Source organism: Hetaerina americana, unplaced genomic scaffold, assembly GCF_022747635.1.
Source record: "Hetaerina americana unplaced genomic scaffold, ioHetAmer1.1.p SCAF_4, whole genome shotgun sequence".
Lineage (NCBI taxonomy): Eukaryota > Metazoa > Arthropoda > Insecta > Odonata > Calopterygidae > Hetaerina > Hetaerina americana.
The window spans coordinates 10819259-10847149 of NW_027286985.1; the positions used below are offsets into that span (position 1 = coordinate 10819259).

General features: G+C 37.9%; 1 protein-coding gene across 1 annotated transcript; it reads left to right on the forward strand.

Annotated features, from left to right (window-relative positions):
* Positions 1-1379: 1379 nt before the first annotated feature.
* smid (nuclear valosin-containing protein-like smid) lies at positions 1380-27793 on the forward strand. Its single transcript, XM_071589966.1, has 17 exons — positions 1380-1594; positions 1701-1824; positions 1932-2038; positions 2121-2188; positions 8194-8341; positions 8963-9130; positions 13472-13606; positions 15850-16069; positions 16696-16978; positions 19405-19449; positions 19582-19612; positions 19979-20239; positions 22649-22816; positions 23722-23844; positions 25820-26026; positions 26123-26353; positions 26946-27793. The coding sequence occupies exons 1-17, from the start codon at positions 1448-1450 to the stop codon at positions 27072-27074; spliced, it is 2595 nt and encodes an 864-aa protein (XP_071446067.1). The 5' UTR covers positions 1380-1447; the 3' UTR covers positions 27075-27793.
* The last annotated feature ends 98 nt before the right edge of the window (positions 27794-27891 follow it).

Sequence of the window (27891 nt, forward strand, 5' to 3'; positions counted from 1 at the left end):
TCACATAGATTTTTGGGCAGTACTTTGGAGGAAAATGGGCATTATAGTCAATACATTTGGAGAAACCTTACTTTGGCAAAAGGAGGATTTGCAATGAGCAGATGAAAGGTTGCACAACTGAAAACTTACTGTTTCATATCATACACAACAGCATTTGAACCCATCTCCCTATCTTTCTCTCTGGAAAATGTCATCTTATGCTTTCATATTCATACAAGCTCTCTGGAATATCTGCACAGAAAACACTGCCTAATGCTTTAGGTAATGTTAGTGCTTGTCCCATGAACAATTACACAGGCTGTGTAGAAAATGAATCAAGCTTTAAGATAGCTACATGACTGTCTACAAAGCTGTGTAGGATGCTGCAAAATGTAATGTTGGTTGTCTTACACAGCGTATAGCCATCTGTGTTGGCACTCCCTCACAGGCTACCTATGAGCAATAACGGAGTATGGGAGATAGCATCTTATTTCTTCAGCAGGGGTCTTCATAGGACAAGTAGTGACCAAAACCATATATCCAGAAAATAGCTGTGGGAGTTATTTCCGATAAAAACTATCCCTTCGTGAAATAATGCGTCTGTTTCTTTATCGCTACATAAAAATCGCTTTATCAAGCAGAAAAACTAATAATTTTCAAATGGTTACCATAAATCTTTTCAAATATACGCATAATCTTACCTGAGTTGCTCCAGTTATCAGAAATATATATCAATAAATGCAAAAGAGAATTTGAAAAATGTCTGTAATTTCACGCTCTTATCTACATTACTTCCCATCCCTGAAAGATTGTCTGGAAGTGAAAGAATAAAATAATGTTAAACCTTTTTGCATCTCATTACTGCGAAATCAAAAAAAATTTTTTGAAATATCATGGAAAATATGGCTCATTATTTTGAATCTTTGTTCTCAGTGAGAATAATTTAAATCCAGGTAAAGCAAAATGTACCCCTTTTTCAATTTGAAAATGCATACTTGAGCAATACTCACTTATTTCAGTGCTTGTTGATGATGCTGTTAGAAGTAGATCGCTCGTACTGAGTTGAAGATGACATTAGTTCTATGATCAAATATTTGATTCTGGCTCTGTATTCTCATCTTGAATACGAAGTCATTAGCAAATCGTGCCGATTCTATTGATCGTCAAATTGATTGAAAGGAATGGGCGGAAAGATACAAATTTAAATCAGCGCCATTGCCAGCGTCCTCTTCACGTCAGATAATGGAAACATCTTTCCTTTGACGTCATCCTAGGCTCTTGAGCGTCCTCAACTATATGTAATACCTTCGAGCAAGGAAAGAAATTGAACGTCATTTGTTTTACTTGGATCTCCTACTACTACTCCATTGCATCTACTGCAGATCGCTGCTAGGTAACAATCGAGCAACGATATTTTGTTTTGAGTAATTGACGATTGTTTCGGGTTTCTGATGACTTTGTGAGTTAAATGTTTGCAATGGGGAAATCGCATGCAATTCACGATTATGTACCCCTTCAAGGCAGTAGTGCTGGTCGAAGGAAATCTAAGTACATGAAACCAATGAAACGTCTTCCGTACTTTGCTGACCATTTGATGGTCCCTCGTGTTAGGCAGGTAAGCTGGAAAAAAATGATATTTCTTTGAAAGTATTGAATATTTTGAAACCTTAGTCATCCTCAAAGCGTATTAATTTTATTCCTATATGATTCTTCTTGAATAGTATATGGAGGACAATAAAAACAAGGTGTATATTGATATTGATGTAATGGCCAAAGAGCTTCAAGATAAATATGTTGATTACAGGAAAAAGAAAAGAGATGCATTCCGGAGCTGTGTTGAAAAAGGTCAGTGACATAAAATAGATATGAGTGAATTGATACTTGAGATTTCTATCAACCTATGAACAAAAATAGCTCAACTTTGCTAATACAATCTGCATCTGAAATTGTAGCATTCAACGTAGTTATCCAGACCTACAGTATTGGTCAAGACAACTATCATTCCAACTCGCCCGGAGAAAGTGACGCCTTAGATTCTGATAACTTAGAGTATATGACTGTAAGCAAGGAAAGAATTTGATTATTTTTCACTATGATTATATTTAACGCTGGGTATATGCATATCTTCACTTTTATTGTAGGACGGCGGCAATGAGATGAATAACACTCTGGAATCACTCTATACCCACAACTCAGCAGGTGATTCAAGGTACGTGTAAAGGTTTTGAAGAGAACTTGTTTGATGGGAACGGAGAAATTTGTAATAATTGTGGGTTGTCTTGGTGACCTATGTACATTTTCTGAATATTCTACGATACTTTGGTGGGGTAGGATTGATTCTTCGCTAGACTGTGGTTTTGGTGTGTTTTCGGAAAAGTTTAATTGCGCAAATCTGTCAATCTGCTAAGTTAACTTTATAAGAAAAGCGAATTGCTAGTTTTATTCCTTATGTTAGAAATAGTTAAGCAGTTAAACATAAATGAGTCATCATTAGTCGTCAGTTGGAGCTATCCATTCCATTTTTACTATAGCTTCTTCATTATTTTGTTGTAATTTTATGCATTCTGAACTATTAGCTAGAAATATTTCATTCATGGCCAACTTTTGTAGTTCTTCGTCTCAATTCTTGGTTATAGTACTATCTTGATGGCATTTATGCCAATGAGTAGTTTAATAAGAACGTCTCTACCTCTTGCTGGTATTTTTAATTCACTTCTTATCAGCATTTGATCCTTTTGGTGGCCGCATTATCTGAGAACAACTGACGTCTACATATGTTTTAATGGAGTGTTTACTTGCCTCTTAAGCTTGAATTGGCGTTTCTTAATAGAAATTTCATATGTTAGGACATGAAGTAGGCATACTGCTTACAGTGTTTCTCGCATCTGCATCCTTGGTGATATGATTGTGGGGTGACACCATTTTTCCAAGTCTACAAGTTTTTGATGACCCAGTCTTATATTGAACTTTTCCTATTATCTACCACCATATGTTATTTTGGTTTTTACTCTAATCATCAAGTTGTTAATCATTTCTCCGCTACCATATTCCATGGATGTCGATGGCCTTATCATATCTTCCATTCCCATACCCGTCTCACCTCAATCATTCTATTCTGTTAAAATTTCTATGTAGAACTGGAAAGCTTAGCATTTTGATATTTTCTCAATTTTTTATTATTTTTTACTAGTAGTTAGTGGAGGAGGCAGCTTACTCAGCATTCATTTGTGTGACTAAGGATCGGTGGTTGACCCTATTAGTGCAATATCCTGCCAGCGGAGCTAGCGAAAATTTCAGAGGGTAGATTAATCAAATGGTCATCTGAAGGATGCAATATTTTGAAGTAATTTTCAAAGGTATCCATCTGCAGTTTTTTTATTGCATATTAACTGAATTAGGTAATAATCGTGAATGAATTTTACATGTTCTTACAAAATAATTTTAATTGTTTTAGTCTACTAATCATGAACAGTAGGTTATGTTGGAGCCGATATATTGGCTTGGTACATGAAAAGAATAAATTGGTGATTGAGATGGTGCGAGGGCTAAAATGCTGGCTTCCCACCCAGAGGGCCCGGGTTCAAATCCTGGTGGTGTTGAATATTTTTCAGAGGTATCTCGAGCCCTACTTGAGGTGCTTTGTGGAGGGCACTTTGAGTGAGTACGCCATCCGTCGGATGGGACGTTAAGCCGCGGACCCCTTGGCGCCTTTCGTAAAGAGTAGGCTAATGCCGACGCCGAGTTTCTCTCCACCCTTCATCCTTTCCTGTCCATCCCCTATGGCGCAAATGACCCAAGCTGTCGGTCGCCTCCCCTAAATACTACTACTACTCCATCCCTGTTCGCACCCACATATCAAAAGCCTTCCATCTACATTGAAGAATCTTGCTTCAAAAACAAAGTTTTATACTAAATAGAGCCATTGCCTCATCAAATTTTAACTTTATTATTATTAGGCTATCTATCAGTTAAGGTAGGTTTTGGATGGGCACAACTAACAAATTAATATTTTGTTTCTCCTGACAAAACACAACCGAAAATCCTACTTTACAATAAGCTCCTCTTCATCTCCATATATTTCCTTCCACCCTTCATTCCATCCAACATCCCTATCCTATTCCTGCCCTTTCCTCGTTTGCCTAATATTCTCCCCTCTATCACAGTTGTCAACATCCCACTACTAATCAGTCTGTATTACATTCATTTTTCCTGCCTCCTTATGATTTCTCCCGACAAACCTCTCTCCTCCCCCATCATACCCCCACTTCCTCGTTTATTTTCCTTTCGGTCCACTTCACCTTCTCCATCCTTTTCCAAACCATGTTTTAAAAGCCTTCAATCTATCATCCTGAATCATCATATTTCTATCATCCTGCTTCAGTGACCATGTTCCCATGCTGCACATGACTAGGCTCCATATCAAAGTTTTTACGAGTCTTTTCTTAACGTCTTTACTCAACGTCCCGGTCGTCAACTCCTTCTTCCTTGTGAAAGCCTCTTTTTGGAGCACAATTCTTCTCCTAACGTCCCTACTACCGTGACCATGTTGGTCCAAAACACTTCCAAGATATGTGAACTGTTCCACCTGCTCTAGTTTTTGCCATCCTCTTTTAATGCTAAGCTTAGCCTTTATATTTCTAGAAAACCTCATGACCTTTGTTTTATCAACATTTATTCTCATCCCTTATCCATCGCAATGCATTTCCGATTCATTCAGCAATGCTTGCAACCCCTTGACTGACTGACAAACTGAAGTTTGGTCATCAGCATACCTAACTGATTTTATGTTCCCCCCCCCCCCCCCCCCGACATTTATACCTATTGCTAGTTCTTCCCATGCCTCTTTAATCATTTCCTCCACAGATAGTTTTTCTCAATTCACTCTATCAAATGCATTTTCAATATCTACGAAACAGGCAAATACATCCTGATTGTATTCTATATTCCTCTTGATAAGTTATCTCATTGGCATCATGTGTACCTCTCCCTTTCCTAAACACAAACTGATCATCCCCTAAGTAATCATTTACCTTGCTCTCCTTCCTTTTGTTGATGATCCTGAGAACCACTTCAGCTGCGTGGCAAAACAAACTTATTGTTCTGTAGTCCAAGGTGAAGGGAAAGAAAAGGGTAGAGTTATGTGGGAGATAAGGTTTCTCATAGTAAACATTTGGTTTAAAGGCCACAATAGGCATAAGTATGCATGGCAAATGCCCAGAAATTCTGAAAAATATCATTTAATAATGTAATATGGCTTGGCACAGATGTAGAAAATACATTGTTAGTTTGCTGTATATCTGGAGAGGATGTGTATTTAAACCATAAAGTAGTTCTTATGAAGTGTGATGTCAGATTTTGGAGTATACAACAGGGTAAATGGATGAGGAATAGAAATGTGGAAGCATTACATTGAATGAAAAGGAAGGGGTACTGGGTAACAGTGGAAAAATTTATGAGTGATGGTAGGGAGATAAGCTTAGCTGAAGAAAGATGGGAACATCTCTGAAAAGGTGTATTGAAAGTTGAAAATGAAACTATAGGAACAGTAAATAGGAATATAACAAAAACAACATGAATTACAGGTATGATGAGTAAGATGATAGATGAAAGAAGAAATGGAAGAATGTAGTCGCGAAATTGGGAAGAAGTTATTAGAATTAAATAATAAACTGAGGGTGCGAATATTATGGCAAATGAAGTATGGTGGAGGATGCAGAGCAAGAGTACAGAGAGTTTCCATTGAAAGGGTGATTAGCTGTTCTGTAGAGGAAAATGAGAGGACCATGATGAAGGAAAAAGAAAAAAATCTATGCACACTGACAAAGTTGAAAGGAAAGTTATTGTTTAGCATTGGAAAGTTTGAAGGGAGATGAAAGCAATACAAAGAAGGTCTATTTGATAAAGATATTATGACAGCAAGTTTGGACATATAAAGAGAATATTACCTTGATGGTGATAGATTTATCCCGTCATACTTGATGCAAGAGAGCAGGGAGAATAAGTGAATTGAAATGAAATAAGGCTTTGAGGATATATAACATCCCCACAGCACTATGTTAGAGTTTAGGAAAAAGTCAAAGAAAGAGTCTAAAGGGGTTAATCCATAGTATGTATTTATGCGAGAGAAATAGGGCTGAAATCTTTGCCAGATCAGTACTAGTTTCCCTCCCAAAAATGAGAAAAACAGCTGCATGTAAAGGCTTAAGAACAATAAGTTTGATTTCCCATACAGATAAGTTGGTTCTTTAAATCATCAATAAATGGGTGGAGAGAGATTGCATTCAGAAAGGGGAGTGACACCTGTGATACCATTGCAGAATTGAGGTCACTGATAGGAAGAAGAATGGAATGCAACCAGGATTTATTTATTGCTTTGTATATTTTCAGGAGTTCAATAGTGTAAATTGGGTGTTATTAATGAATGCGTTAAGAAGTTGTGAGTGCATTAGACTTGCAAAACCTGTGCCTACATGTGTTAAACTCCTTCGATGGGTGTGGTGGATGGAGAGTTAGCTTGGTCAGTGTTCAGAGGAGGAGTACAACAAGGGTATCCAGTAATACTCATGCTTTTCAATGCATGTTGCAAGGACATGCCAAAAGTGATGTGAGAATTGCTGGAAATAGGAATGGAATTATGTATGGGATTATTCACTATGATTACATGGTAAACATAGTGAAGGTTATAAAGTTTTTGAGAAAGAAGATATGCAAGTAAACAATGAATTTGGAGGGCATAACCAGAGCAGATGGAGCAGTTTACATACCTTGAAAGTGTTTTGGACTCCAATGTTCAAAGCAGAAATAAAGTTAGGCCAAGCAAAGTAGCATTTACAAGAAAGTGGTTGAAAGCAGGGCATTGAGTGAGGATTTTAAGAAAATATTAGTGAAAACTTTGATTTGGAGATAGTTTTGTGTGAAATGGAAACTTAAGATTGGTTTCAGTTGTTGAATGAGAATGATTCATTGATTAGAGGCTTTTTAGATGTAGATGGGGAGAAGGTTGGAAAAGACTAAATGGATAAAAAGGGAAACAAATGAGAGAGCAGTAGGGATGGTGGGGGAAGGGAAGGGCTGTTGGGATAAATCTAAGGGGGGCAGGATAGATAGATGGAGAGCATTTTGATTGGCGATAAAATGCTTGACATTGATTGAGGGGAAAATGATTGGCATGTGAGGCAGAGGGAGGATAAGAGGAGATATATTGGGCACAATGAAGGGTGGTAGAAATTCAGAATGGAAGAAGGGTTAATTGTATTGTAGGATGCCAGATTGTCTTTTCAGTTGGGGCAAACAATTGTGGTGGTCTTTAGTATGTGTCTGCTCTAAACCTACCTTAAATGGTTCACGCCCAGGAATGATAATATGAGCAACATTGGTGTAAGGAATTGATTTCTTCTTTCCTCATTAGCCTAATATATAGAAGACCAAGATTGTTTCTCACATAGGGAACAATATCCAATATACTGTCTGTGCTAAGCTAGCATAGATTCCTCTTGCATTTAAATTAGGATAACTTTTACTCACTGAAGACCATGCACGCATTTTTTAATTTTTAAAAATATCTAAAGTGGGGCACCTCTCTATTTGTTTTATTTCGATGCACAAAATACCGATATAATACTTTGTATGGCTCAAATATCAGTGTGCCTATACATTTCATTAATGTCATGGAATTATGGCTTAAATATGTATTGAGTCATTTCAAGTGATAACTCGGAGATATTGTGCTCCAAAGAGGAATTTGCAACATATTTTGTAAAATTCCACTTTGCAATATATATTGCAAAATTCCTCTGTAGTTTGTATGTGTTTATATTGATGAACATTGTGACAATATGTACGATTAATGTTTATGTTTGTTACTATAGATACATCAGAGAGATTCATGCTTATTAACTTAAACTTTAGAATGTTGCACTGTATGCAATTTTTTATTTGTAAACTTAAAATAAGATGTACAAATACTTTTTTGGTGCCATTTATGTGCTGTCAAATTTGTCAACATCATAAATCATGTTAAAATAGCTTTATTAAAATCAACAGTAACAACATTCTTGTGATGATAGCAAAGCTCTTACACTGTAAACATTGATTTCAGCACAAGCTGGAAGTGTTTCAGTGATATAATAATATGTTTTTAAATTTTTACAATTCAAGCATAAAAGAGTCTTAATGTTTAACTAATTATTAGTTTTCCTTCCTCTGAAATAATAGAAAAGGCCTTAGGCCCCGTGATGATGACTTGGAATTGATTGACATTAGCAGTGATGAGGATGTCCCGGAAGAAGATGGAGATGGAGCCCAGGATTCATATTATCATGGGAACTCACATCTCCAGAATGAGTCATCAGGATCAAAAAGTGTGCGTGGATTTTTAGCTAACAAGTGTTACACAAATCGGGTGCATGTAATCAAAATTGAAATTAAATATTGATTCAATTGCCATAACAATTTATAAAAGGCTCAGTCATTTGTAAAAAAACTAATATTAGTTCAAATTTTTGTTTTTATCTTTTTCTTGAAAATATTATTTATTGTCCGAATATAGTGCCCACCTCTAGTGGATGACTTTTTTATGGCCATTTATGGAATTTTATTCTCACAATTTTTTTAAGGCAATTTATGCAAATTAATTCTCACAATTAGCAAGGTATTCTTGTCTGCATGACAAAGGTTGTCAATTTTTTTGCCCAATCCTTATTTTGAGTGCATTAAACGATTAATTAATATGAAGTGGCTCTACAAATTTACCTAGTAGCACATGGGTATATCTGTGGAACTCGAAGAGGTTTTGAAGCTAGGCCATAAATTATTGATGTTATCTGATAGAATTTTGAATAATTTGTGTGACATTATGTGTTAAACTTCCTTCTTTTATTCTGTCAAGGTGGGAAAAATTATGAATGGCTACGATTGTGATATGTAATGAAATTCTTACATTTAAAATTTTACTTCATAATTCATGTTATAAACCCCAAAGCAGAGTGCAGACCAGCCGAATAAGTTGGAGGCGTCATCTGGGGGCATTTTAGACAGAGGGAAGAAGAGGAAGGCCCCAGATGGAGCCCCGGGCAGTGTGGCTAAGAAGAGTAAAGAAGTGGCGCAGACAATCACATTCCGCGATTTTGCCGGAAATGAGAAGGTCTTGGAGGTAAGGCTAAGGAGGTGGATGTGTATGCTTATGGTAAGATTAGAGCATGAAAAATTTGAGACAAAACTTTTATTGAAATAGACGTGTTTTAAAGATATTCACAATGAAAAGTACTCTCAGTTAATGGTACCAGTTGATTTTCAATTGGAATTAGTTGCATATTTCGTGTGTTGATTAGCCTTCATGATTAATTTGTTGAGATTGATGTTACAATGTGGCGTCTTGATGGGCATACAGTTGCTCCTCTTCTACTTCCAGTAGTTCAACTGATGTATTGCTTTGCAAACTGATAAAATTTGGAAACAAATGTGTCAGAAAAATGTGATAATCAAGAATAGGGTTTGCAAAATATTGCTCTTTTGGTTCTGTTATTAATTATTCGACACCATTCCATAAATTCCGAGAAACAGTGGGAGATCCCGCAACAGTAAATTTTAACGGAGTCACCGCTCATATGCATTTTGATGCAACAATATCAGAATGCACACTTTGAAATTGTTGCATTTAAATCCATTCCATAATTACTTAAAGTTATGGGAGACAATCAGATTCCTAATCCACACAAAAATTTCACATTCTCTCTTGAATTTGATCTTTATTTCCCCAGTTAGGAATAAGTGCTTGGTATTTTCATCATGTATAGTAACATGTGAGTTCACACAGTTGGTAAGGTTTATACTAAATAGGTCAGTTTTGAAAATGCATGCTGTGGGAAAGACATTTTCCCAAACCTTGCTGCTTAACTTTTTTTCTAAGTTTTCATTCCTGAAATTTTTGAAATCTAAAATTGTGAAGGATATAAAGGGAGGTGGCATAGTTTTTAATTGTTGGTTTGAGGCCAAAAGGTCATGGGCAGATATGGAAGATATTGGATGTTGAGTAAGTACAGGAGCTTTGTGGTTATTGTCAATTTTGGAGAGACCAAGACGTGTGACAAGGTGAGGTGCATTGAAGTTCTAAGGACACCCAAATATTTTGTCAGGACTGGAAGTAGTTAGAAAGATCTGGTGGAGGAAATAAAATTATAATAATAATAGAGTTTATATTGCCCAAAGATCCAGAATATAATACAGATATAAGGCATTTTGAGGATTGGTACAAAAGTCAATGGACAAATTAATACTGTTAGATATTGTAGTATTAATGTTACAGAAAAAATAATGGAATTAAGTAGACATATGAGGGGGACCCAAAAGTAATGGAAATTGGGCTGTGGTGGGGAGCAAGAGTGGGGGAAGCCTTTGTTTGGCCGGTCGTACATCAGGCTCATGCCACCTGCGTCATTATGTGCAGCACTGTCGCTGTGACTGATTCGGTCCGTCCGTGAGAGCTGTTTCAATGAAACAACTTTTTTTATTTCGGTGAAAAACGTGATGGCGGGTTATCAAGAACAACGTGCTGCAGTGAAATTTTGTTTCCTGTTGGGGAAATTGACCGCGGAAACTATTGTAATGCTCAAGACTGCTTATGGGGTAGCTACCCTAAGCAAAACCAGAGTCTACGAGTGTTTTACACATTTTAAAAATGGTGAAATGTCATTTGAAGACCAACCCCGCTTAGGTCGCCCTTCAACATCAAGAACTGACGAAAATGTTAACAAAATCAATGTCCACATTCGTGAAGACTGTCGCAGAACCATTGATCAACTCTGTGAGATGTCTGGAATGTTATGGAATTCAATTCAGAGGATTCTAGAGCAGATCTTTGGCACACAGGCAACTGGTTCTTCCATCATGACAATGCGCTGGCTCATACCGCCCTCTCCATGATGCAGTTTTTGATAAAAAACAACATGACATCGATTGTCCACCCCACCTATTCACCGGATTTACTGTAGCTCCCTGTTGTCGTGTGGTTAGCGGCCGCGACACCATTGGTGGGAGCTGTTTCAATGAAACAACTTTTTTTCAACACAGAATGAGGGAGTCATATTCGGTTTATGAGTCTTTATTGAACCCTTTTCAAGCTATGGGGTTCAGACACCGGGGAGTAGGCACGAGCAAGCGGGGCAAGGCTGGGTGTCTCTGGTGTGGTCGCATGCTCGACCGACGGACACAGAGGCGACACGGGACATCAGGAGAGGTGCAGGGTAAGGCTGGGCGTCTCTGATGTGGTCGTACGCTCGACCGGCGGACTCAGAGGCAGGGAATCGGGTGAGGAATGGGGAAGGGAATGGGTCCCTGCTCCAGGATCGTCTCACTTTATAAAGCATCGCGCCTTCAGGGGGAGGGATTACTTCAAAGTAGCTACATAGTAACTACATTGTAGCAACAAGGGAATTTGGTAGCGGACATTGTTTTGTCTTGGTTTCCGAGAAACCCTACATCACCATGCATTGTCTGGTATGCTGGGGGGTACTCCTTGGGAGAGTTAACTGATAGTGGGGGTTTCTGAGAAACCCATACTACACCGTGACTTCTTTTTGTTCCGTAGACTCAAAAGGGACATGAAAGGAAAGCGTTTTGACACTGTGGAGGAGGTAAAACAAAAATCGCTAGAAGGCCCAAAGGACATCCCGATAAATGAATTTCCGAAATGTTTCGAAAAATGGAAGCATTGTTTGGAGAAGTGCATTGTGTTTGATGGGGAATACTTTGAAAGTGAACAAAATTTAATGTAAATATATTGAGAACTAATGAATCTATAACAACATTCCTGTTATTTTTGGGTTCCCACTCGTATGCCTGAATCGAGTGAAAACATTTGTTTTATGAAAATGCTTTTGACGTAGATTTAATAAAGAGGTATTCTTGGGGACTTTTTGCCCTTTTGGAAGATTATCATAAAACTGCAATCCCATATGATTGAGACCACAGGCAGTTTTCCTTAAACTTCTGACTTAAAAACGAAATGAAGGTGACCTTGTTGCTTGGTACTATACTTATGCATGGGTTTTGCACTAATTCCGTAAAGTAGATTTAGCATAAAGTAACTTAAAATACATATATGGCTGTATTGTACAGTGCATATAGTTTTTGTAGCTGCTGCTGGATTGAGCATTTTCAGTACCTCTGTAAAATAATGCTAAATATCATGTAAGAACGATTACAAGAAGCCTTGGCAAACTAAACAGCCGGTTTTTCCTCTTGGCATAAAGTATCCCCTCTTGAGGCATTCTTGGCATCCTGGTAATCATGGCTTGTGTCATTTAAAATGGATGCAAGGGGTGATTATGTAGAGAGGGAACAGAAATTTCAACTTTCTGGTGTAAGTCGACAGAATAAATATGAGACCTTAGAACTACCTAGAATGCATCTAGTGCAATTCCAGTTGTGCTGTGTGCTGAGTAGATATCTATCCTTTGAAACCCTGTGGCATTCCATTTCAATTTATTATTCTATAAACCACCATTGAAAATTCATGCCCTACCCTGGTTTTGTTGTATTTGTATCATTGGACGTTGGTGTAGGTTATTTAATCATTAATCAAGTAGGTGAAAGAATTCTAAAGAAGAATCCTGTGTGTCCTTAAAGGCTCCATTAAAATTAAGTAGACTGTTTTCTATGCTGTGGATGCAAAGAAGATAAGTGGATAAATGAAAAAGAAACACTTTGTTCCAATCCACCACTTTTAAGTGGTGGATTGGAACAAAGTGTTTCTTTTTCATTTATTAAAATGAACTTCCACAAAGTTGAGGCTGAAACTATTGAACTAAGATAAGTGGAATTTATGCACTGAAGTGTGGTACTTTCGATGGGCTGTATATGCCTGACAGACTTTCCAAAATTTTTATGTGAGGACTTGAGAACATTTTTGTTCTTTGAGAAATAAATTTGAATTAAAGAGCAATTTTGCCAAATACTTTTCACACTGATCATACCTGTAATTTTATGTGAACATTTTGTATTCGACTAGCACCGAACATATGTGTAATTCTTTAGAGCATTCCTGCTTTAGAACTTTTTGTTTTGATTTATTTTATATTTGGTGTTAACTTTTCATTCTGACTTGTTTTTATGATCATGAATAGTAAAACTGTGAATGTAACATGAAATTATCATAACCGTTATTTTGGCTGGGAAATAATGGAGTGTAATGTATGTATCTAAGCCAATGTATCTATAGTCATTTTAAGCTTATGAAATGATATCCAAGTCTGTTGCACCTTATGAACGTAAGATTTTATCTTTGTATGTATTGCTTAAAAGTTGTTAAACTCTTTGCCATTGTTATTATTAATGGTTATTTTATGGTGAATTTTGATGAACTGATTTTCGTCTCAGTTGTCCACGAATTCGATGCTTAAAAATAAATAGTAAGATTTGTATAAAAATTTGAGAAAAAAATTTCCTTCATATCTCCTGAATTACTGAATAATTTCATTTGCTTTTCGATTCGCAGGAAGTATGCAAGCTGGTGATACATTTAAAGAATCCAGAAGTGTACCAGAAACTGGGGATGAAGCCTCCAAGAGGATTTCTTCTTCATGGACCTCCAGGCTGTGGGAAGACTCTTCTGGCACATGCCCTTGCTGGGGTATGTTATGGTTCAAGTGTCACCTCTTAGTATTTGTTGCTTTACTGACTGCAATGAGATATAGCACTATTGTAAGTAACCATCATCAACTTTTCTAGTCACTCCTTCAATTTCATGTACAGTACAAACTCTTTGTGTAACAAATCAAATGAACTTGGAGAAATTGATTTTTTATTTTGTACCTTCGTATATCTCCTTTAAGCCCTTCTATCTCCAGGTAGGCACAGTCCAATAAAAGCCTTTTTTATTATTTCTTTCAAGTTACTCTTTTGCTAATGTATTCCACACAGCCGTATCCCTGCACAGTACTTTTACCACTGTCATGTAAATGCATTGCTTGATTTATGCTCCAATGTCCTTGAGAACTCCCATTATTCCTTGTCTTGACGGGATTTTCAATCACATTCACCACCCATGACTTTTGTGACCAATTCCCGTCCCCCAAGCCCCGTGACTCTTCTCTCATATCTGTTTAGCAATTTGACTTCTGTTTGTTCTTCACTTTGCATAAAACCAGCATGGCACACTTTCTTACTCAGTGATAAGAGCAGGCCTTAGGCCATTTACTTTTTTTCAATTAGTTTGTAGTGAATGCCCAAACAAATTAAAATAGGACAAAATGAATTGTGTATAATTTGATGCTAACTAAAAGTTTTAAGTTAACATGTTCAAATATCTTTGATAATTCCCTTATTAAAGTCATGAATACTGATATGATTAAAAAAATCATGGTGTCAGTGAAATTACATGATAAATGACTGTAGGCACTGACCTTCTGATTCCCTCTGGTGAAAAAATGAGTGTAAGATCATATTTTCATTTATTGCAAATAATTTGATTAAATTCATGTACTGAATTTAACATTTATTGAATTCGTGGAAGATATCAGAATTATACTTGCATGGGGTAGTTCACTTAAAATGAATTATATGAAATGTACTTTTATTTACTGTAGTTATACGAAATATATTTATATTTATTAGGGTTAGCTGGAAATATTTTTTTTATATTTAAGGTGACAGCATGTAATATGCTTTGCTGTTATTGTCATGTTGATTGATAATATATTTTAAAAATGAAAAGCTACTTCATTAATATCTTTGAGTTCTGGTTTTTAAGATGGAAAAAACTTCATCTCCTTCTTTCAACAGCTTTAGCTTTCCTGGAGCCATGCTGTGAATTTGTTTTTACATAGGTAAAAGTATTTTCTCATAGAGCCTCTTCTTCAAATTTCTCTAGTTCTCCCACATGAGACTACAAGGCATAGCTGAAGAGTTACTTTTCCCATTTTGCAGAATGTGATCATGATTGTTTCATTTTGAGCTTTGCATTCACGAACCCAATTCTTAATATAGTGGTGATTTAAGATATTTTCCAGTTTCTTGGTGACTGTTCTATAAGTTTGAACTCAAATATGTGCAATGTGGTCATGGGGTCATTTCTGTCCAAGTACTCCTTATGTCACTGATTATTAATGGAAAGGATAAATTGAGCGTATGGCCTTGTTTTGACTGATTATATAAAATAACATTTCCTTAAGTCCTAAAAGGTATTATTAGATTATTAAAGTGATAGTTATAACAGGAGTCTCTAATAAATTTCTTACTATATTGAGCTCTCGATATTACTGATGATGATTTAATAATCTATCATTAGCTAGTCCTTATTACTCTACAGGATATTATAGTCATCAATATAGGCATATTAAGAAATAGGTTTAAGGATATTAATTGCAAAACTGTTGATAGTAATATATTGTACTCTTTGTAGGATTTTGATATTATTTATTATACAAAGGAATAATCATCAAAGTATCAATATTCCGCATAATCCAATTTGTGCAATATGAAGAGTATTTAAACTTACCTACCAACTTCTACCTGCGATTATAAATAGTTTCAATTCACTCACATGAGATGGATTGTTTGAGTTACATGCTGACGAATTTCTAACTACTATCATTTCATGGAGTCAGTGCAAAGTTATCTATGCTATAGATTTTATCTTGTACTATATTTTGGAATTAGATAACATAAATACCTTAGCAACTCGTGGTTAGTGGTTTCCATGAACTTCAGTAATTTCATATGAGACTTCATCTTGAGAGGGTAATTTGGTATTCATATTATGGAGTACAGTAGCTTTAGGGTGAAAGAACACTGCAGGAGTTGGGGTTTTCTTTTCATCAATAGGAATTTTATTTTTATAGCACCATGTAAGAGATTCAAAATTTATTTTCACAGGAACTTCAGCTTCCGCTGATCAAAGTGGCAGCCACTGAGTTGGTTGCTGGTGTGTCTGGTGAGTCAGAGGAGCGAATAAGAGAACTGTTTGAGAAGGCGGTGTCGCTCTCCCCTTGTGTACTCTTCCTGGATGAAGTGGATGCCATCACACCACATCGCGTCACTGCTCAGAGGGAAATGGAGCGACGAATAGTGGCTCAGCTCCTTTCATCCTTGGATGGTATGGGTCTCTTTCCATTAAAAAAGAGTGATGATTTTATATTTAAAGATATTGGGTTAGGATAGCAAGGGTAGCCTTTTGGATAGTGGAGTTGAAACTCAGCAGTAGCCATGGATGTCAACTTAGCCCAGGCGCTCTGATTTTCTTTGTTACTATGCACAGAAATATTAAATGAAGTTTTAGAGTTCATCTTGAGTTCTTTAAACTTCAGTTCATATTTATGGTACACAAGAAATTGCATAAATGATTTCAATGCCACAATTTCAGAGTGTAAAAATCGTTCGCCTTGACCAAAATTCAAACCCGTATCCCTTGATGCCGTATCCCTTGATGCCGTATCCCTTGAACCCGTATCCTTCGTATCACCAGTCGTTATTTTACTGAAGGTCCCTGTCACCCTCCCCCTAGTCTTGTACTAGGTTCTTTACCTGATGCATTTCTTATTTTAATGTTGTTACTACTTTGACCATCTTTGTCGATTCACTTTTCCTTTAGATTAACTGTTCTACCTTCTTTATGCCCACAAACAGTTTATGCCCCCAAACTTAAATATTTAACTTAGCTGTCCTGAACTTCATTCATATGGTTAGTTAAACGGTTTCATAACTTGATCTTTTTTCTTTCAGAATTGGGAAAAAAAGAGGGTGGTGACCAAGTGCTGGTGGTTGGTGCAACCAACCGGCCGGATGCCATTGACCCAGCTCTTCGCCGCGCTGGACGCTTTGACCGTGAAGTTTGCATAGGCATTCCAGATGAGAGGGCCCGGGAGAAGATTCTCACAGTTTTATGCACCGATTTGAGATTATCTCCAGATGTGAATCTTGAAGTGGTGGCCAGAAATAGCCCTGGTTATGTTGGTGCTGATCTGCAAGCGTTGGCAAGAGAGGCAGCAATGAAAGCTGTGGATAGGTGAGATTTTGAAATTTAAAATACTGTGAGTGCTTGTTAGGATTGTCTTTGATAACCCATCCATTTTTCCCTCCATCCTTCAAGTCACTGTATCAACATTGAAATAATTGAGATTATCACAGTTTTGATACCTCTTTTGTACGTTTGATGAAAGACTAAAATTAAAATTTGTAACTGTCCAAGTAGACTACCCTACATTAAAAGCGAGTAAAAATTTACGCGGATAAGTTTGATGTCAGTTGGTAACTTTTGTGCGTAAAGGAGATCCGGTGCTGAAAAAAATCAATTTTTTCAACTGCAATTTGCGTAGGAATGAGAGCACAAATGGGTCGTATTCATATCACTTTTCATATTATTCTAGAACATACAAAAATGAGTGAGGAGGGGGAGTTCTTGGGACCAACTGTTGTCATTACTGCTGCTAGATTTACCATTTATCTATTACATTAAAGATGTCCTTTTGAAATTGTGAACATAAATGATTACAAAATAGGCGTTGCTAAATATTCTAATTGACTTGAAAGGACATACTAAATAATCATTTGAATGTCTCTTTTTAATTTTGGAGACTTCATCCCAGCACACATTTATAGTAAAATTTGTGTTGACAATCTTCGTGTCCAAGTTATCGTGTGAGTGCATGTAGCATAAGAAGTGAGAAAAGTGCTGTATTGTCTTCCGTCATAAAGTGCTTTAATATATTCCAATAATCTTCTATTATAATTGTTTGTTTGATAGTATCGGATGTTTATTTTGAATGCAAGTGCACCGATACTTTGCGAAAAGTTCCATCATTTCTTTGAAGTTCCTGTTAATACTGAATATCCACATCCAAAATAAATCATACTTGGCAATGCTTTTTAGACATTATCCATTGCTGAAGTAGTTTATTTTTTATTTTTTAAAGACTACAATAGTAAAAAAGATTGTTTTTATGAGTAATCATTTAATTTTTCCCTGCTATTGTATTTGTGTATTTAAGATGACGCACAGATATGTAGCCATAGCAATCTCACATGGCTTAACCTATCGGTTAGCCATCCATATAACCATATCATGGATTTCTGTAGAAGTTACCTCAATAGGTCATGTAAAATGTTACGTTTGTCAATTTTGAAACAGCTATGTATCATTCTAATTGAAAGAGCAGGTTCACCATAATGTTAATCATGCTTCTCTTTAGCTTCCTGAGGTGATTCCCTTATCTTAAAAAAATGTTTGATCAATATATGAAATTCTCTTTCATCCACCTTTTGGAAAGTAGTCCACTTGCTTGATTCAAATGAATGCTAAACGCAAGAGTTATAACCAATTTGGCTAAAACCTGATGTGTGCTCTTTCAAAAGACACTGCTAACTGAAAGTAACGAGTGGTGCTATCTCTTTGACTTTGCAGAGACCTTTTACGCATATCCATATAATTTGAACTTCCTCAATCTTATTTTTTCCTAAAATATATGCTGAAGTGTTTGATTTTCAACCACAATATCTCGTTTTCCTTTACATTTTATAATTCTCTCTTTTGCCACGCAAAAAAACTGAATTTTTCTCCTTATCCAGGAATTACTTCTCAGCAAACCATTGGACCTTTGGCTATAAATGCCTGTAAATACTTTATTTTTCGTTTAAATTTCTACTTACGACTAAAGTTAAGTCTCGAAGCTACCTTGTGGAATATATATATATATATATATTCTGTCCTAGAAAAACCTTGTAAACGCTACAAAAATCTATTAGCATTACATTGCACCATTAATGGCTTCACCTGGTACATTGAATGTGTATGATTAACAAGATCTTAGAGGCTATATTGTCTCCTAGATTGAGGTCGAATGAGTGGAGTGATGAGTATATCATGGTTTAAATAGCATCCCCACTTGTTTTTTAATTTCAAACATGAAATGTCACATTTTCTCATGCATTTTACTTGATTAAGGACTCCAGAGTAATGTTGACACACACTGCTTCATTTTGAAAAGAATGCAATGTTATAAACAGTTTTGAATAACTGGAGATTCTCCTTTACAATAAACATTATAACCCTTAAAGGAGTTTTTTAAGAGAATAGATAATATTATACAATTTTTAGATGTACTCTGTTAGAGTGGTTTTTATTTTTTTTACCATTTTTTGAGTTAATGGGTGCATGTCTTAAACGGAAAGTGAGTTACTTTTTTAATTTCTCAGTATTTACTCTTTCCTTCACAATTTACACCTTTTTTCCGAGGTTCCTAGAAAAATTGTTTCCCTAGAGAAGGTCCCTAAAAAAATATGGGGCGGAATGTTGTTTCTAAGACTACCTCATTGTCAATTGCAATACAAATTTTGGTAAAATTATGCGATGAAATGAAAATTTATTCTTCAAATATATTATGTCTTAGTGGATTTGGGTTCTGGGTAATAATATGTCCATTTTCCCTCCTACAGGGTATTCAAAAAGATGGGTGAGAACAGAAAGAAGAGCTCCTCAAGGCCCACTTCAAGCTACACGAACAGGAATCCTAATGTGGCCGAGGCGGAGGGCACTTCAAAGGGGAGCACCAAAGAGAGCGATCGGGAGGTAAGCGAGGGCAAGACGGAAGGGGGGAACAAGGCCCCTGGGAGCCAGGATGATGCTATGAAGGGCAAGGAGGAGGCCAGCAAGGTGGTGGAGGACGAGGGAGGGGACAAAGGTGGTGGAGGTAGCAAAGAGAAAGGCGGTGGGGGCAGCAGCAGCAGCAGCCAGGGGGCAGGGGTGGAAGCAGCAGCAGGTTCAGGGGCAGAGCTGTCGGCCAGTGGGGGCGGGAGGGCAGAGGGGACCAAGGGGCAAGCGGAGGGGGAGCCCAAGAGAGAGGAGGATGACAACACAGATGGGTCACGCACTACGGAGACGACGGTCTTGAGCGTGGAGGATGGTGGGGAGGTGGTGGTGTTGTCGCCCCTCAAAGGGAGGAAGGCGGTGGCAGAGGAGGGGGGTGTGGAGGCGGCAGGGGAGGAAGCCAAGGTAGAGGCGGAATTTGAGGAGAAGATGGAGGTGGAGGAGGGTGGTGGGGATGAAGTGGGTGCCGACTTGGAGAGGTGGCTGTCATGGGTGCGTGTGAGTGACTCGGTTGGGAGTGCCGACCTGGAGGACCTCTTTGTTGAGGCCTCAGACTTTGAGGCAGCCCTGAAGGTTGTCCAGCCATCAGCGAAGAGAGAAGGGTTCGCTACGGTTCCGGATGTTTCATGGGAGGACATTGGGTCATTAGCTGATGTGAGGGAGGAGCTTCAAATGAACATTTTGGTGAGTTCAAATTTATGTAGCTCATGTATCGACAAATTTCCTGGAACTGTATATTTATTTTATTTTATTAAAAAATCTGTTTTTCAAAATCATATATAACGTACTTTTGGTTGTAATTTATATCATTACATCAATTTTCCAATCTTGGCACCTATTATCTACAGGCCAAGGGGTCCACTGTTTAAAGTCGCATCTAATGGATGGCATATGTTACTTAAAGTATGCCATTACATATGATGACCAAAAATGGATCAGGATATCACCAAAAAATCCTGCTGCCATCCCGGGATATGAACTCAGGCCCTTGAGGTGTAAAATCATTAAACCTGCCACCAACATTCCAATCCCCTACTTTCAATTGAGCGCAATGTTAGCATGTTCCTTCATAGAATGATTTATATGTTAACATGTTTATGCCTTCAGGCCCTGGAACCTGAAGGAAAATTGAAATTAATGTGTTTGTGAGTATACAAAATATGTGAAAATCATGTGTAAAAAAATATGTTTTTATATACAGGGTCGCACCCAAAAGTGGTAGGACTGATTTTTTTACAAGAATTTTATTGATGATATACTTACATCGACTTAATGATCTTCAAAGTATGCTCCTTGAGCTGCTACACACTTAGTATAACGTTGCTCCCATTCCCCGTACGCCCGCTGGAAATTTTCTTTGGGGATGCCATTGATGACCCTCGTCGAAGCCTCTTGAACGGCCTTTATCGAGTCAAAACGTTGTCCCTTGAGCTGTCTTTTCATCCGGGGGAAGAAGAAGAAGTCCGGTGGTGCCAGATCAGGAGAATAGGGCAGGTGCAGCAACGTGGCAACGCCGTATTTGGCCAGGAGCTGTCTGACGACGAGCGCGCCATGGCACGGCGCGTTGTCATGATGAAGCACCCAGCAGTTTTCGATGGCCGGTCAGACTCTTTTCACGCGCCCCTCGGAGGCGGGTGAGAACCTGCACGTAAAAGTTCGCATTCACAGTCTCCCCTGGTGGGACAAACTCCTTGTGAACCACTCCATGACGTCGAAAAACACAATCAACATCGTTTTGATTTTTGATTTGCTCATGCGAGCCTTTTTTGGACGTGGGGACGCGGAAGTGTGCCATTCTGCGGATTGTCTTTTCGTTTCGGGGTCATATTGAAAAACCCATGTTTCATCACCAGTTATCACATTGTCCAAACAATTTTCATCTCGGTGCAAAATGGCTAACACTTCTTTGGAAATGTGCACACACGTTGCCTGTTGGTCGACACTCAGAATTTTCGGCATCATCTTGGCGCACACCTTGCGCATGGCCAAATCCTGTGAAATAATGCGTTGGACGTTGGATGCAGACAGACCCAGCTGGTCTGCAATTTCTTCACTGGTTAAGCGTTGGTCTGTGTTCAGCAGTGTCCTCACTCTGTCCACATTCGTGTCGGTTCTTGCCATCGACGGCCGTCCGGAGCGATGGTCATCTTCAACGAGCTCCCTATCCTCTTTAAACAACTTGTGCCACTCAAATACTGTGGAACGGCTTAAGGCAGCGTCCCCATAAGCCTGCTTGATCATATCGAGGGTCTCAGTTGCCGTCTTCCTGAGTTTCGCACAAAACTTCACGGAATAACGTTGCTCTAAATTCAGATTCATTTTGTTTTTCGATGCGGACAAAAAACTTGCTTCACTAAAAATGGTGTCCTCACTCAATGAAAGCCCGCAGGCGACTGAGGTTGGTGTCGGTCTGTTGCTAAGAGCCCCCTCCACCTTACCCTGCTAGACAGACCCCCCTCCACCGCTCCGTTCGCGCCAGAGAAAATCAGTCCTACCACTTTTGGGTGCGACCCTGTTAAAAGATAAATCATTTCAAATGGTATTTCATGTAGGCAAAGAGTTTTAAAAACAGTTTTTTAATGCTGGAATGTAAACAGTTAAGAAAACTTTGTTAAAAGGCACTTCTGTTTTCTCCAAAATATGAAATGAGTAGGCACAGAGGCAAAGAGCTTCCTGCCAAAAAGTATTGGAATTGCTTCAGCTTTGTATTCTTTGTTTTTTAGTTATTATTCTGAATAAAACTGCAGCACCTGCAGGAAGTTCTATTTTTTCTACAAAGTTTCAGTCAGTATTGCATATACTCCGCCAAATGAATTTTATTTGGTATTTTTGTACCTCTGCCTATGATGAAATTGTTCATTATTTTGAAAACTGTAAAGGTGAAAAAGTATATCTATTGCTTGGGAACTACAGGAAAATTTCTAAAAAAAAGAAGCATTCATTCAAGAGTTCTTTTCACATCAACACATTGAACATGCCTTGATATACTCATAAACCAATTTACATTTTTTAAGTGGTATCATGGATGCTGCAAATTCTATAGAGAACAAATAACTTGAATCTAATGTGGAAATGCTGATTTAAATATTCCAGGCACCAGTTAAGCATCCTCGTGAATTTGCAGCCATGGGATTGCAGTCCGCTGCTGGTGTTCTCCTTTGTGGACCTCCAGGTTGTGGGAAAACACTGTTGGCAAAGGCAGTTGCCAATGAAGCAGGAATCAATTTCATTTCTGTCAAGGGGCCAGAATTATTAAATATGGTAAGACTATTTATTTCATATCATGATCTCTATGTGTAGGCCATCAGCATGAGTATAATAGGTAATATTGAGAATAGTGTCTGAAGTAATGCCTTAGGACACCAATAGGCTTCATCTGGTCAAAAGCCATTCTTTGAATATGTTTATTGAGTTAGTGATGAGGGTCAGTAGGGTTGGAGGGGTGAGGCAAGTGGAGAGGGGGTTGATGAGGAGGTGGTGGTCAGTGGTGAGGGATTTGGTGAAGGGGAGGGTGAAGTGCAATTCAAAATCAGAGTAATTGGTGGTGGCACATGTGAAAAGGTTGGCTGGTCAATCAGACTGTCATCGCCTTATCACAGATGGTTTCGCGAATATGTAATTCAACAATAAGAAAAATGTTGTGGAATTAGGGGATACACTGTTGAACCCATGCAATATTAATGATAATGAAATAAATGAGCCATATCATAGCATATGTTACATTGTAATGCAGTGAGTGCACATATTCCTACCTTTGCTGGATATGGATGTGTCAACTGTATGAGAAAGCTAATTCTAAGGTATGCTATCAAGTGAAACAAACGTCTTCAATTGATTGAGGTATCAGATAGGCTTGGGCTTGGAGACTGCCTATCCAGTTTCAAATTATGTGAATAGAGGCTTATATTCCTCTGTTTCCATGCATTTGCCTCCAAATGCAAAATATTTGCCAAAAAAATGTTCTGGAAAAATATTTCTGGTCAGAAAGACCAAGGATTTTTTAAATCCTTGTTATGGTGGTGTCTTCAGGTGTCACAAGGTCAGAGAAATGACCACTCTGAGAGCACTGGTCACGAATTGGCAAATGGTGAAAGGCAAGCTTTCAGAACTCCCAAACGTTCGCTCTGACAAATATAATAATAATGGATGTGAATTTTGGTTTGCAGTATGTAGGCGAAAGTGAGAGAGCTGTGAGGCAGTGTTTCCAGAGAGCCCGGAGCTCAGTTCCTTGCGTGATTTTCTTTGATGAGTTGGATGCCCTCTGCCCCAAGAGAACAGACTCAGCAGATGTAAGTTTCTCTTTAGAAATCTCAGCTGGTACTCAGTGGTGTTGTTTTCCATTTCCTCAAAAAAAACAGCAGCCTGCGGTCTCTTTTTCCCGCCTTCAATTTTTAGCTACCTTAGACACATTTCTGAATGTTTGTTCTTGGAAGTATCTTAGGGAATCGAAGAGGGTTCATGAGGTAACAATAAGTTGAATTAATCTTCCTCGGCAAGGATATGTTTCCTCTAATGATTGCAATTTTTGATTGATTATAATAATAGTTTTATTGCTTTCATTATCAGAGTGCAACAAAACTTACAATGGCATGTTTAAAATACAAAGAAGTTAATTTTAAAATAAATTTTCCCTGTAACTTAATTTTGTGCATGTTGCATGTGTATTATTTTTTATTAAGATCTGACCGTCAAGGTATTACTATATTTTTCCCGAGTCCCTCTGATTAGTCTAACATTCTCCTCTCTATTACAGTCTTCAATATGCCCATTGTCATCCAATATAACCTGCATCTGTTTCCTACTTTCTTTTAATTTATCTCGACAACCTTCTCAACTCCCATGCCATATTTAGAACTTCTCTTATTTTCCTAATCGGTTGCTCGTGCAGATATTTCCCAATTTGTTGGACGTAATGCAAATATCCAAGGATGGCTTCCAGTTTTCGTCTTTCCTAGGCACAAATTGGGCAATATAGGACTCAGTGTATTGCCGTGTCCTATTCCATCATGCATTCACACGTCCCCTCCTTTGTTTCCTGTTTTCTTGAGGTGTGATCTAAACTCCTTGTGTCCTGTTAAAATTTGCATAATTCCTTCGTAAGTTTTAAAGTTGATCTTCATTCTTTCCTTCACGCAAGGTAGGAATTGTCTGGTCGTTTCCCCCTTTCCTAATGTTTCCCGTTCCCATTTCTCCAGGAAATGACTGCACTCTTATAACCTTCCAGTGCTCCACTTTCTCATTTGGAGGCAAAGTTACATCTCCTAGGGTAGCCTCTTCCATCTGCCTTATGCATGACTTGATTCTTCTCTCCTCTATTGAAATATGTGGGATGAAATAAACCAAAGGACTTAAAAAAATTTTTTGTTCTCCTTCACTGCAGCTCATAATTATAAAAAAAGACATGGTTGGGCCACTGGCCATCATTGAATGCTTGGCCATCAGTAGTGGGGAAAACTTTGAAAGAATCTTTGTAGAATTTACGTTATTTTACTATTTAGTACATAGATAGTGGAGAGTCGAAGATAAATGAAATATTTTAACTTCATATTAATATCTATTGGAGGAATTTTTATTAAACTAGAAGTTTTCAGTGTGTTCAGTATTCTGCAAGAAGATAAAGAATTGGGTATACTTTGAAGGAGCATTCATGAGCGGTTAGTTGATTGGGCTAATTGAGTGGTGTGGAATGAAGCAGTGGGCCTCCACACTACAACCAATTGGCAAAAGTTTGGTACCTTAGAGTAAAGGTGGATATTCAGGTGGATAAACTCCATAGTGGGAATGATATTTTTCACTAATTGCGCACGGATGTCACCAATAATCCCTGTATCCTCCATCTGGATTTGGACCCACTAAAACAATGATATCCAGTGAAAACTCTGTGTGGATGATATATTTGATTGTATGTACTGTGTTTATTATTATATGATTGGAATTTAGACTGAATAGAATTTTGATAATTTCTTTGAAAATAAAAGGTGTTGAGTTCTCATGTGGGTATATAGAAAACCCCACTCCTATAAACTCGTGCAATTATAGGTTATGTTATTTTTATTTTGGAAATCATTTGGTCAGTAGCAGAAGTACTAGAAGGGGATTATATAAAGATTGTGCCAGTTCATGAAAAATGTGACGAGAAGAGATCCACTTGCTGCTCAAACATGTGGCATTCTTCCTTGGTCCAAACGAGAGCACAATTCCTATAATTTGTAGGTTTTCTATTTAAAAATGAATGTGTTTTACACCAATGCATTTCTCAATCAGGGTGGTGCAAGTGCCAGGGTAGTAAACCAGATGCTCACCGAAATGGATGGAATGGAGGGCAGGAAAGGAGTTTATCTAATGGCTGCATCCAATCGGCCAGAGATAATTGACCCTGCCATTCTGAGACCCGGACGCCTCGATAAGGTCATCTATGTTGGAATTCCCTCACCAAGCGACAGGGTGGAAATATTGAAGGCTCTGTGCAAGGTATTTTTGGCATCCTGATGATCATTTCATTGTCCTTCTTTTGTGCACGTTGTATTGATGTAATCTAAGTTATTGCCTTTTCCCCCTCCTCGTTAGAATGGGAGGGAACCAGTGCTAAGTCAAGACGTCAGTATCGAGGCAATTGGGCAGAGTGAGCGCTGCCATGGATTCACAGGGGCAGACATGGCGGCCCTGGTGAGGGAGGCTGGGGTGGCCGCCCTCAAGGAGTTTGTAGCTTCCGGTAGTGGGGATAGCAGTAACCTCATGGTCTGTGAAAAACATTTCCATGCTGCTTTTGAAAGAATTCGGCCTTCTGTTCCAGAGAAGGTGAGCTAGATGCTTTCACTGTTGCTCCATTCTTATTATGTAGAATGTAATACCTCTGCTCTGGTCAGCCTGGAATAATGATCCATCATTTTTTGATAAGGCTCTGCCTGCAATAAAGTTGAAATTTTGTTGGACAGTTACCCAAAATGGAACCAAGAATTGTAGATGTGTCACGCCATACTTGGCTCATGTTTTGTTAGTATGTCCGGCTCATAGGCAGAATTTTCATTTTTCATCAAATGGTTCCCCATTTCACCCTTAGGATGATGTTTCCACTGGTCTTATTTTTGACCCACCTTGCATGGATTGCTGTTAATCTCTGCGCTAACGTTTTAATTTTTCCCCCTTTTATCTTTTTTAGCAAATAAGGAATTGATAATAGAATAGGGGTAGATTCCTCAAATTAGCTCTTCAATGTGAATGTAGATGATAATCACGTACCTGCATGTCTTCTTATATCACTGATGAAAATTCTTGTATGCGACATATTTGAATGACTTAAGATTAATGAATACTTGGCATATTCTTGCATGGAATGTGATGAGCTTTGCCTTTTAACGCTTTAATGGGTTTAATCTCTCTTGTGTTCTAGGATCAAAAGTATTATGAAAGGATAAGGAGGCTCTATTCTTCTGGCCAACACCCACTCCACTGTAGGTTTATGCTGGAGGAGGGTGAATCACCGATGGAGTCCATGTGTTCATCCCCCTTAGCCAAGTGATTACATTTCCAGAACATTCGATGAGAGGATGAAAGTGTTGATTCGTGTTTGTTTTCTTGAGTCCTTGCTTTAATTGTTTATTCGTGTTGTATGTTTGAATGTCTGGGTAATAGAGCATAAGTGAGTCACCGCAACTTGGAACATTTTTGTGGCACAGAGGTGGTCATTTACAACTGATTTGTGGCAGACCAATTGATAGTCAATTCCTCCATTCAATTTTTGGATATTTTAATTTGTTTCATTGAGTGTAGATTTTAATTATAGAAGTAACTCTTGAAATGAAATTACCTCAAGCTAAGGAACTTCTCTGTTGTTTGCGTGCAGTACCTATGAACAAGAGGAGGCCTGCATTTGAATTCACCTTAGAGGAACATTGAAACACTTGAAAAGTACTGTTTTTATGGAAGGCATGGCATTTTTGTGAAGAAGTGGGCATTTTCAGATCAAGCTTGTGTGTATATTAAATCCTGGTAGTTATGGATTTTGCTGAACCCCAAAGGACTTGTACAGGGATTTGTACTTGAAATATGAGATATATGATTGCAATTCACATTATAATATTAGCTGAAAATGAAGAAAAAAGTTTGCTATAAAATGGAAGCACAATTACATAGTCTTGCAATCTGATCAATTCATGTTGGTGTCCATTTATTGTACTTGAAATGTCTTGGGACATGGGTGTATTGAGTTTATTATGTCAATAGAAAATTATTTTAATACTTGTGGCTGCAATCCATTTTTTCTTTTAAATTTCTGTACATAGTTATTTTAAGTGTATACTGGGCGTGTGCTATTCCTTTGACATTGACTGAAAACC